General features: G+C 36.0%; 1 protein-coding gene across 2 annotated transcripts; it reads left to right on the top strand.

Moving 5' to 3' along the window:
• Positions 1-9,537: 9,537 nt before the first annotated feature.
• LOC131303459 (uncharacterized) lies at positions 9,538-10,735 on the top strand. 2 transcript variants are annotated; one of them, XM_058330336.1, is made up of 3 exons: positions 9,538-9,574; positions 10,162-10,461; positions 10,586-10,735. In XM_058330336.1, the coding sequence occupies exons 2-3, from the start codon at positions 10,228-10,230 to the stop codon at positions 10,670-10,672; spliced, it is 321 nt and encodes a 106-aa protein (XP_058186319.1). In that variant the 5' UTR covers positions 9,538-9,574; positions 10,162-10,227; the 3' UTR covers positions 10,673-10,735. The 2 variants fall into 2 exon arrangements, with proteins under 2 accessions (XP_058186319.1, XP_058186318.1); XM_058330335.1 differs by lacking the exon at positions 9,538-9,574 and adding an exon at positions 9,601-9,778.
• Positions 10,736-11,045: the final 310 nt, after the last annotated feature.

The raw sequence follows: 11,045 nt of genomic DNA, 5'->3' as shown, positions 1-11,045 counted from the left end.
TATCATCAAAATCTAAAACCATGGGGCTAACAGTCTCCCCCTTTTTGATGATGTCAAACATTGCAACTATAATATTCAATAGAAAGAATTGAGAGCAAAAATAATAAGAGAGAAGATGACTCCCCCTTAATTGATGCATAATTTGCTTGAACTCAATCTCATTCAATTTGCTCCCCCTAAATGTTTGCCGCCTTTGCTTGAGCTTCTTTGTAACTTTACCCAATACTTCTCCCCCTTTGTCATCAACAAAAAAAACTTAAAAAGAGTTAATCTGTTCTTAATGAAGGACTGCCACTTGGAATCTCATAACAAGCATGTTCTTATTGGAAAATCAGTAGACATATGTAAAGCATTAGTAAAAAGAATGGCCCTTTGTTTCTGCAATCCAGACATTAGCATCAACAATATTGAGGCAGATTATTGCTCGGAAATAATAAAAATAACTCAAGAGAGTTAGATCAAGAGTCATGACAAATAATGAGAGCGAGAGTAATCAACAAGGGTTCGACATACAAATTTCTCTTCTTATGCTGCAAAATCTATCCTCGCTAAGAGGTTTTGTAAAAATATCAGCAAGTTGATAATCTGTACTCACAAAATCAATAACAATGTCTCCTCGTTTAACATGATCTCTAATAAAGTGATGTCGAATATCAATATGCTTAGTTCGAGAGTGCTGAATAGGATTCCTAGTCAAATTAATAGCACTAGTATTATCGCATTAATGGGAATATGAACAAAATATAAACCAAAATCCTCTAACTGTTGTTTCATCCATAAAATTTGTGCACAACAACTTCCAACAGCAACATATTCAGCTTCAGCAGTAGATAAAGCAACCGAATGTTGTTTTTTACTAAACCAAGAAACAAGAGAATGTCCAAGAAATTGACAAGTACCACTAGTGCTTTTTCTATCTATTGCACAACCAGCAAAATCCGCATCCGAATATCCAATTAAATCAATTGAAATGCCTTTAGGATACCACAATCCTAAGTTAGCAGTACCAATCAAGTATTTGAAAATTCTTTTAACAGCTGTGTGGTGTGATTCTTTAGGAGAGGATTGAAATCGAGCACATAGACACACACTAAACATAATGTCCGGTCTACTAGCTAATAAGTAAAGAAGAGATCCAATCATACCTCGGTATTTCTTTTCATCAAAAGGCTTACCCATTTCATCTTTATCGAGTTTGATAGAAGTACTCATAGGAGTACCCATTGGCTTCGTTTTTTCCATGTCAAACCTCTTCAAAAGGTCTTTGATGTACTTGGACTGATTTATAAAAATACCATCAGCTGATTGTTTTATTTGGAGTCCAAGAAAGTAGGTGAGTTCACCAACCATGCTCATTTCGAATTCGTCTTACATACACTTTGCATAATCCTCGCACAAACTTTCATTAGTAGCACCAAAAATAATATCATCAACGTATATTTGAATAACAAGTATATCATGATCTTTGGTTTTTATGAAAAGAGTAGTGTCAATTTTTCCTTTTGAAAAACCATTTCCAATCAAAAAAATTACTCAAACGATCATACCATGCCTTAGGTGCTTGCTTTAAACGATAAAGAGCTTTGGAGAGTTTGAAAACATGATCTGGAAACTCTTGATTTTAAAAACCAGGAGGTTGTTTAACATAAACCTCTTCGGAGATAAAACCATTTAGAAATGCACTCTTTACATCCATTTGAAAAAGTTTGAAATTTTTAAAACATTCGAATGCAAGTAACATTCTAATAGCTTCTAGTCTAGCAACGGGCACGAAAGTTTCATCAAAATCTATACCTTCCTCTTGATTGTAACCTTGGGCTACGAGTCGGGCCTTATTTCTAACAACTACACCGGATTCATCCATTTTATTCCTAAGCACCCATTTAGTGCCAATGACAGAGCTATTTTAAGGTTTAGGGACCAAAGTCCATACTTGGTTCCTTTCAAATTGATTGAGTTCTTCGTGCATAGCAAGAATCCAACTCTCATTTTTTTCAGCTTCAACAAAAGACTTAGGCTCTACTTGAGATAAGAAAGCAAGATTATTGCATACATTACGAAGAGAAGATCGAGTCATCATATCTTGAGATGGATCACCTATAATTTGTTCTTTGAATTGATTGCGAGCACACCTCCATTCTCTTGGAACAGTATCAACATCTCTATGTTGTGGAGTGATTGAAATCAATTCATTCATTTGTTCAGCAATAGTTGAGCTGACTCCATTTTCATGTTCTGCTGCAATTGAGCTGACTCCATCAGCACTTGCAGAAACTGAGTTTGGTGCAGTTTCCACATGAATTTCATTTCTTACTGATGTTTCTTGAGGCACCTCATCATCTAAGTTGTCAATACGAGGAAAATACTTGGAAGGAACATGATCAGTCTCATCAAATGCAACATGAACAGATTCTTCGACAACTAATGTTCTTTTATTGAAAACTCTATATGCCTTGCTAGATGTGGAATAACCAATAAATATGCCTTCATCGGATCTAGCATCAAACTTACTCAAATCATCCTTGTCATTATTATGAACAAAACATTTGCAGCCAAATACACGAAAGTGACTAATGTTAGGCTTTCTACCTTTCCAAAGTTCATATGGAGTATTATTCAGAATAGGCCTAATCATAACACGATTCATAACATAGCATGCAATATTAACGGCCTTAGCCCAAAAATATCTAGGTAGATTTCTATCACATAACATAGTTCTTGCCATATCTTTCAAGGTCCTATTTTTTCTTTCAACTACACCATTTTGTTGAGGAGTTCTAGGAGCAGAAAAGTTATGATCAATGCCAAGTTCATCATAAAACAATTCATACTTGCTGTTTTCAAGTTCTCTACCATGATCACTTCTAATGCTAGATATGAGAAAACCTTTTTCGTTTTGAACTTTCCTACACAACTTAGTAAAAGCAGGAAAAGCTTCAACTTTATGTGCAAGAAACATAACCCAAGAATATATAGAATAATCATCAACAATAACAAGAGCATAATGTTTACCACCAAGACTAGCAATTCTAGTAGGTCCAAATAAGTTCATATGCAAAAGTTGTAATGGTCTAGTCGTAGAAACAATATTCTTAGCTGAAAAAGAAGTTCTAGTTTGTTTTCCCATTTGACATGCATCGCAAAGTCTGTCTTTTTCAAACTTCATCTTAGGAAGACCATCAACCAATTCCTTATTAGAAAGTTTTGAAATCAAATGCATGTTAGCATGTGCAAGTCTCTTATGCCATAACCAATTATTCTCATTCATAGCAGTCAAGCATGTATCATCACTGGAAGATAAAGAGTGGGCATCAATAATGTAAACATTGTCATGTCTAGTGCCAACAAAAATAGCTTTCTTTTCTGCAATATTTTCTATGATGCATCGTGATTTTTCAAAAATAACTCTATGACCCTTATCACATAATTGACTGATACTCAACAGATTATGTCTCAAACCATCAACAAGAAGCACATTTTCAATCGAGGGAAAAGGATCCTTACCAATATTACCAATACCTATGATTTTACTTCTGCTATTGTCACCAAATGTTACAAAGCCATTTTCTTTAGATGATAAAGTGCTGAATAGCTTTGCATTGCCGGTCATGTGCCTTGAGCATCCACTGTCCAAGAACCACCTCTCATTCTTTGCCTTTGTGCTCAAGCATACCTGCAAAGTAATTTAAACATTGGTCTTTGGTACTCATACTTGTTTGGGTCCTTGAAGGTTAGTGACCGGATTCTTTGGAACCCATACTTTTTTTGTTCCAACATAGGTATTTCTTTTCATAGGACAAGAATGTAAAATATTTTTCTTACCACAATAATTACAAGTAGTAAAAGGACAAGTTGAAGCAGTAAATTTCACAAAGAAATTCTGATAAGACTTTTGCTTTTTGGTGGGATCAAATCCTAATCCAGCTTTTTCAAAAAATACATCTTTGTTTTCCTAGAATAACATCCAAAGTATCTCTCCCTTTAACAAACTTAGACAAAGTAGTTTTCAAGTTTTCAACTTCTTTTTTCAGATTTTCATTTTCAAGATCCAAAATAGAAATTTTGTTTGTTAAAACACCTTCTTCTACATTCTCTTTTAAAGCTCTATTCTCTACTTTTAAAAGTTCATTTTCAGCAAGAAGTGAGGAGTTATTCTTTTTGAGTAAACTGTTTTTGGAGGCCAACTTCTTAAATTCAGCATGCAATTCTTCAAACGCATTTAACAGTTCATCATAAGTAAAATCATCAGATTCCTCAAGAGAGTTTACCTCGCTATTTTCATGAGCCATTAAGCATAGGTTGGCTTGTTCATTGTCGTCATCTGAACCACTTTCATCGCTGCTATTCCCCCACGCTGCAAGTGCTCTTCTTTTTGCCTTCTTGCTAGAATCTTTTGCTTGAGGGTATTCATAGCATATAATAGGATCTCTCTTGTTCTCACTTTTGGTTCCATCTTTCTTGAAAAATTTCTTACCATTTTCTTTCTTCTTTCTCATGAACCTTTTGAGTTTTCTTGTAATGAAAGCTATTTCTTCATCGCTGCAACTTGACTCCGAATCATCTCCATCATCATTCTTTGAACTTGAGGTAGAGCATTTCAGGGCTATACCCTTCTTTTTATGGCCTTGATCTTCTTCCAAGTTCATGGTGATTTCATGAGTCATCAAAGATCCCAAAAGTTCATCCAAGCTATAATTTGTGAGGTCGCGTTTTGCCTCAATAATTGCCGTTACTTTTGGCTCCCATTGCTTTGGTAATGACCTGAGAACCTTTCTCACAAGATCAACATTAGAGTAAGACTTTCCAAGAGATTTCAAGCCATTAACAATATCAGTAAAGCGAGTAAACATGCTAGAGATGGATTCATCAGGTTTCATTTTAAACAATTCATACTGATGAACAAGCTGGTCAATTTTAGATTTCTTAACTTGACTAGTACCTTCATGCGTGACTTCTAGTTTATCCCAAATTTCCTTAGCTGATTCTCATGCAGAAACTCTATTAAACTCACTAGGATCTAAAGCACAATATAGCAAATTCATAGCTTTAGCATTCAGTTATTCCAGTAATATCACTAGCATTCCATTCATTTTCCTCTTTAGGAACTACTACCCCATCAACGGTTTTGGTACGACGGTGCGGCCCATCAACAATAACTCTCCACAACTTGTAGTCAGTTTGAATATAAATACGCATTCTAGCCTTCCAATAATTGTAGTTCGACCCGTTAAATAAAGGAGGTCTATTGCTTGATTGGCCCTCGGGAAGGAAAGTGCCATAAGGGGTTGCCATAGATCTTACCCTAAGACGATTAAGTCAAAAATAATTAGAGCCCCGCTCAGCACAATTGGGTCGACTCAACTAGTAAGTACACCAGCAAGCTTAATAGATTGAGCTAGTTTAAAGATTAGAAAAACAACAGATGCATATAACAACTCAACAAATTCTATGATTGCAATATAAGCACAAAATCAACTAATTATGCAAGTTTTTCTACCCCAAGTGTGATTTCAGAATTATACCAATTTTCTTATGCGATAATGATATGCAAAACTGGAAGTAAAAGAGTAAGGAATAGAGAAAATTAACACAAGAATTTTATAGTGGTTCGGTCCGCAACTTCACGACCTACTCCACTCCCCAAGTGTCCTTCTCGGGAATTGCTGCACTATCTCCAATAGTCGTTACAAACCTCTAGCTTCGCGGGTGCTAGAAAACCTTACAATGAGCGATTACTCCGAATCCACTCCCAACTAGCTAAGACTCCGGCGCTAGTCACACCTAAACCCAAATGATTTTTCTACCCAAAAATCACTCACAAAAATGGTTTCAATCTCAGACAAAGGTGTGAAATCCCTTTTACAATAAGGTTCAAAGATAACACTCAACCTAGTGCAGAATAATCAAGATGAAGAACAAAGTTGACTAGGGAAATTAATTCCAAGAGATAGCTCACAACAGATTGCTTGCAAAGACGTGTATTTGTCTGCACTTGTTCTTCTCTTCTTTTTATTCTTGAAACCCAATTGAACGTTGAGAATTTTCTCCTAGCCGTTGCAAAGAATCAGCCACAATCTTTCCTTCTTCGATCTTTCCATCTTCATATTTCCCGCAGTCAATCTTTCTCTTTCCTTACGAGTTGATTTCCAGCCGTTAGAAATTAGGGAGAGATTTTCCTTAATCTCTCTCCTTCTTCAATTTACTAGCCTATTGGAGATAGGAATTTTGAAGATGAGCATCCCTCGATCTGTATCTTCAATAGAGCCGAATCCCCTTTGATTATTCAGCGACAATTTTCCTTTCCTTTGATAGCTTCCGTCGTTCTTGCCTTCAACGTAAAACATAGAACTCTAGGTTTAGGAAAAATGCTATCCTGTATAAGGCACAACAATAGATATGAGGGAATTGCTGATAAGTCCCTATAATATGAGTGATAGCATAGTTAGCCCAATAGAAATTTATTAATCTAATAAAACACAATTGACTAATGTAATTCCAATTAGGTGGTGTTTGTTATCATCAAAATCTAAAACCATGGGGCTAACAGTAGATTTCAACAAAATCAACAAAGCGTACAAGTTTAGGTCTCATCAAGTTGAGTTCCCAAGCTCCTAGATTCCGAGAGAAACTCCGCAATCGGCTCTAGTCAACACGTAGAGCTCGTCGAATAATGGAACATATTGAAAACCCATCAAAATCGGAGTAGCAATAGTGGTCGGATCTTGGCTTGAACTAAGGAGCAAAACGCTCATTTTTGTTCGTGGTTTCTGGAAGCTCGGTATCTCTCTAAAAAAAGTGACACAGCGGCCACTTCAGAGGCTAAAAAAGTCTCTCCTGATTTCGTTTGTAATTTAATTGAGAAATTACAAGATTCCCTTTTGCAATTTCAAGAATGGCAAGATTACCCCATAACATTTTGGACTCAATCAAATGAGCCCCTTGTGGACCCACCAAGTAGGAGGGACCCACCCAACTTGAGTTTAGCTAGCTAGTCGTTAGTTTAGCAGTTGCTGGCACATTCCTCATATAGTTTCTCATATGGCGGACGAAGCCAGAGGCCAGTGATCTCGATGTTTCTTGTATTTGTGTATGGTGTGTGTCTTTGTTGGTTTCGATTCCTTTGGACATAACAAATGGCATCACCGTACATATCAGAGCCAAGGGAAACCAATAACTTTTTATTTATTTTTGTAAAGTTTTTGCGTGTTTGTGAGAAGCTTCTACGATATATAGTACTCTGTATATATTAAGTTTTAACTATTAAATTTCCTAGTGGAGTCTTTTCGCACAACTTATCTTATCTTGTATGTGGTCCCTAGCCAAACTATGATGTTATTTGATAAAATTTAAAGCTTAACTAAAACCTAAAAAATGAAGTACTGTAAGCTGAATGCTGAAAGTTTTAGATTAAAAGGCTGTTTGATAAATGTAGTAAACATTGACTTGAAACAAATACCAAACAAAATAAAACCGAGCCTTGTGTCCCAATAAATTTTGGCTAGTTACATGAATCCTATTTTTCCATTGAGTCTCTGTCAGGGCTACTTATTTAGTAAGACCAAATTCTCTCGTATTACCCCATCCAAAGTCGGTTAATCCTTCTAATCTTACTATGATGAATTAATTATAGTTCCACCAGTTATAATGATGTCAAGTATCCGCCTTACGAGTGTGTTCGACGGGTCCGGCGTCGTGATTCCATGCGAATTTTTTTTTCCTGTTTTCCCTGTTTCTCTTTCTGTTTTTTGTTTTTATTTTATTTTATTTTGTTAGTTTTGTATTTTGGGACCGGTAGTGTCCTATTATTGTACTGTGTATGTCTTGGCTGGTTTTGATATAATATTGGGATGATTTGGTTTGCTCGAAAAAAACAAATGATGAATTATATTAGTTCCAATAGTTATAGTGATCGATTCTCTTATAATTTATTAATGATCACCATGTAATTGTGGTAATTTGTGAAGTGGTGACTGTGGTGCCGATGGTGGAGTGATACTGGTGGTGGTGGTGGAGTGGTAGATAGTGGTGGTGGTGCTAGTGTTGGTGGAGTGGAGTAGTGGCGGAGTGGTGACGTGATTGTGGGAGTTGTGGTGGTGGTGGTCGTAGTGGTGGCGGCAGAAGTGGCAACGAAGTATTTGTGGTAGGGGCGAAGTGGTGATGATAATGGCGACGACAATGATGGTGCACTATAAGAAAATGCACTATTAGTGACTAAATTTGCCGACGTGACACATGAAAATTACTTGGTAAATGTAGGCTTTTGGCGATGACAGATTGATTGTGTCGGCAAAGAATCCAAATAGTTAAACTTTTTGGTGACATTTGCTCTTTTTGTTGGCAAAAGCTATTGGGAAAAAGTCAGCTCTTGGAGGGAAAGCTTTTGCCAACACTGGCCAATTATTCTTTGGCAACGCATTATGCATGCATAGGTAAAAGATGAAACCTTTTAGTGACGAGCTCTCCACGTCGGGAAAAGGCTAGACCCATACATTTTATACATGGGCTTTTTTTCTAGCATAATTTGACCTATAAGACATTTGCATATTTTTTTGTTTTAAGTGAACATTTTTTGGCTTGTGATTGGAACGTTTAATATTTTTTTATTCCTCTTTCAAAAAAGCGAAAAATGAGGAAATTTTTGATTTTTTACTTTAAAAGAAGAAATTAAGAGAAGCAATACCAAACATGTGGACTCCTTTCTTTTTTGGTCAAACTATCACATGATTTACTCATAAATATTTGACCAGAGAATAAAAAAAATTACAAAAAAGCAATTCTATAAAAGAGTAAATCACGTAATACAAAAAAGATTCATGAGTAACTAAAACACAGAACTCAGCTGAAAATAATTGAGCCCCGCTATGGGTACACCAAATGTACACCGCATTTAATAAGACTCATTTCGGGATTCCACATAAATGATCGAAGACGCTCAATTTTTTAAAAATATTTTCCAAGGATCTCCGCAAAAAATGAGCTCATCTAAATGTCGGTATAGACTTGATCAGTTATTTGCTCAATTTCCTATTAGTAAATTGGGCATATAATCGATCAAGCCTTTACCAATATCCGGCTAAGCTAATCTTTTACGAAGTCACTTAAAAATGTGTTTAAAAATTGAGGGACTCTGATAATTTGTATAGGATCTCAAAGTGCGTCCCATAAAACGCAATTAATATACATTTTGGTGTGCAACGGTTTTTTATAGGGTGCCGCTATTCGCAGCCCTTTATTTTCTCTCGTAGCCCACTATATTTCGGTAAATGGTTGTTGAAAATCATAAATAACATTTCGGTAAATTGCTGTTGAAAACAAAATTATATTTCGGTAACTACATGTCGAAAATATGTTCAACTTTCGGTAAACAACTGCCGAACATGCATTTTCGGTAAACATCTGTTGAAAAAAATATTATATTTCGGTAATTGGATGCTGAAAATATATCTCAATTTCGGTAACTAACTGTCGAGTATAATTGAAAATTTTTAACGGACTATGAGAGTAAATAGAGGGCTGCGAATAGCAGCGCCCTTTTTATATTCTAGGGCTCTTTTACGAGAAGCAGACTATAAAGGTAAATATTCTACTCTAAGTTTTGTGTGTTCTGTGAAGACCTAAATGTTGATTGCGCATAACTTAGATGATCTCCCTCTCTCTGTGATTTAAGGCTTGTAATCGGAGAGTGATTCCACCCAATGGATGAACGATTAAGACTTATGTGATGCCAGTTGTTGACAATTCTTACAGATCCTAGACCCATCCCATGCGTTATATGCAGGTTTGTCTTGATTTATGACCTAATAGTTTGATTAATATTTCCCAACACAGTTACCATACACTTACCAATTCATGGATTCATTACATATTCTGAGCACTAGTCAGTGATTCTCCAAGATCGATCTGTTGGGACATAGTGCAATTTTCTCAGTTTTATAGAGGATCACACAAAATTGATTTGGGTATGTTGATTTCTATGACGTTTGCCGTCATTTATCAATTACGAGGAGTGATGTAATCAGTTATTAGATTTCCTTTTTCTTTTTTTAGTTTCTTGTGCTTGCAATTGTTTGTTTGTTCAAAATGCTAGTTTTGTTTGCTGCTTGCTTTAGTTGATATTTATTTAATCTCTTCGTTTGTCATTTATATGTGGTTTTGCCAAAGATGCCCAAAGTTCGGAAATTTTTTTTCAAGCCTGGGTGTAGTTCTTAGAGGCTGACAAAATATGAGATGGACAGACAGAGAAACATTGAACGAAACTCAGCAGTGCTATCTGCTTTGGGATTAAAGACCATGTCAAAGGCATTATTTGGTTCAAATCTGACAGCCAAGAAAAAACCTATCAAGGAGGGAAAGAGCAAGATGGATTGTTGCAATGATGATGAGGAGTATCAATTGTGTGAGGATGAGGAAGGGATGAGCTCTCGCGAAGATGTTGCATCTTCCAGGTTTCAGGCAAATAAGGTAATAAGTTTGTGCAAACTATTTGGACTTAGTCATCAACCAAGGGTCATTTTAACAGTTCTAATTACTAGGAATCAAACATTTGAATGATTATAGTCCTTTCCTCTTTGGGACATGTTTGCAGGTTATCCTTTTAATATGGCGACTGTTGTGTTCACTTGGTTTCATTTATATCCATCATCATTTTGCTGCTGTCAGACTGTGTGCCTAACATCGTCAGTGGGATTATCTATAGCTTTTTAAAAAATATTTTATGGCAATTTGCTTTCATTTATATCCATTTTCCTTTCCTCTTTGCACACATATTTTTAGTTGGTATGTCTACGTAAATATATCATAAGCGTACAATTTTAAGATTAACAGGCTGAACTGGATGCTAAGCTTAAAGAACAATCACAAGCCAATTTTATTGATTTGTTGTCCAAAGAACATGTTTCTGTCAATGTGCTTGGGAAGCAATCGGTTTTTTTAAGGAATACGGGAGTCCCAAGGACACCCCCTCATCGGTTATGTGAACTGTGTATTATTGGGGCTACGTGAACTGGGCGCTATATGAACTGTGTTATGTGAACTGTAGAGGGTAT

Source organism: Rhododendron vialii, chromosome 10a (assembly GCF_030253575.1).
Source record: "Rhododendron vialii isolate Sample 1 chromosome 10a, ASM3025357v1".
In the NCBI taxonomy this organism is placed as follows: domain Eukaryota; kingdom Viridiplantae; phylum Streptophyta; class Magnoliopsida; order Ericales; family Ericaceae; genus Rhododendron; species Rhododendron vialii.
The sequence above is the reverse complement of the archived record's forward strand: the minus strand, read 5'-3'. Positions and strand labels throughout refer to the sequence as shown.

Excerpts from the sequence above, each read along its gene's own strand:
- LOC131303459 (XM_058330336.1), top strand. The coding sequence starts at position 10,228 with ATGGACAGACAGAGAAACATTGAACGAAACTCAGCAGTGCTATCTGCT. Across the intron at positions 10,462-10,585 it reads CCAGGTTTCAGGCAAATAAG|GTTATCCTTTTAATATGGCG; the intron begins GTAATAAGTTTG and ends ACATGTTTGCAG.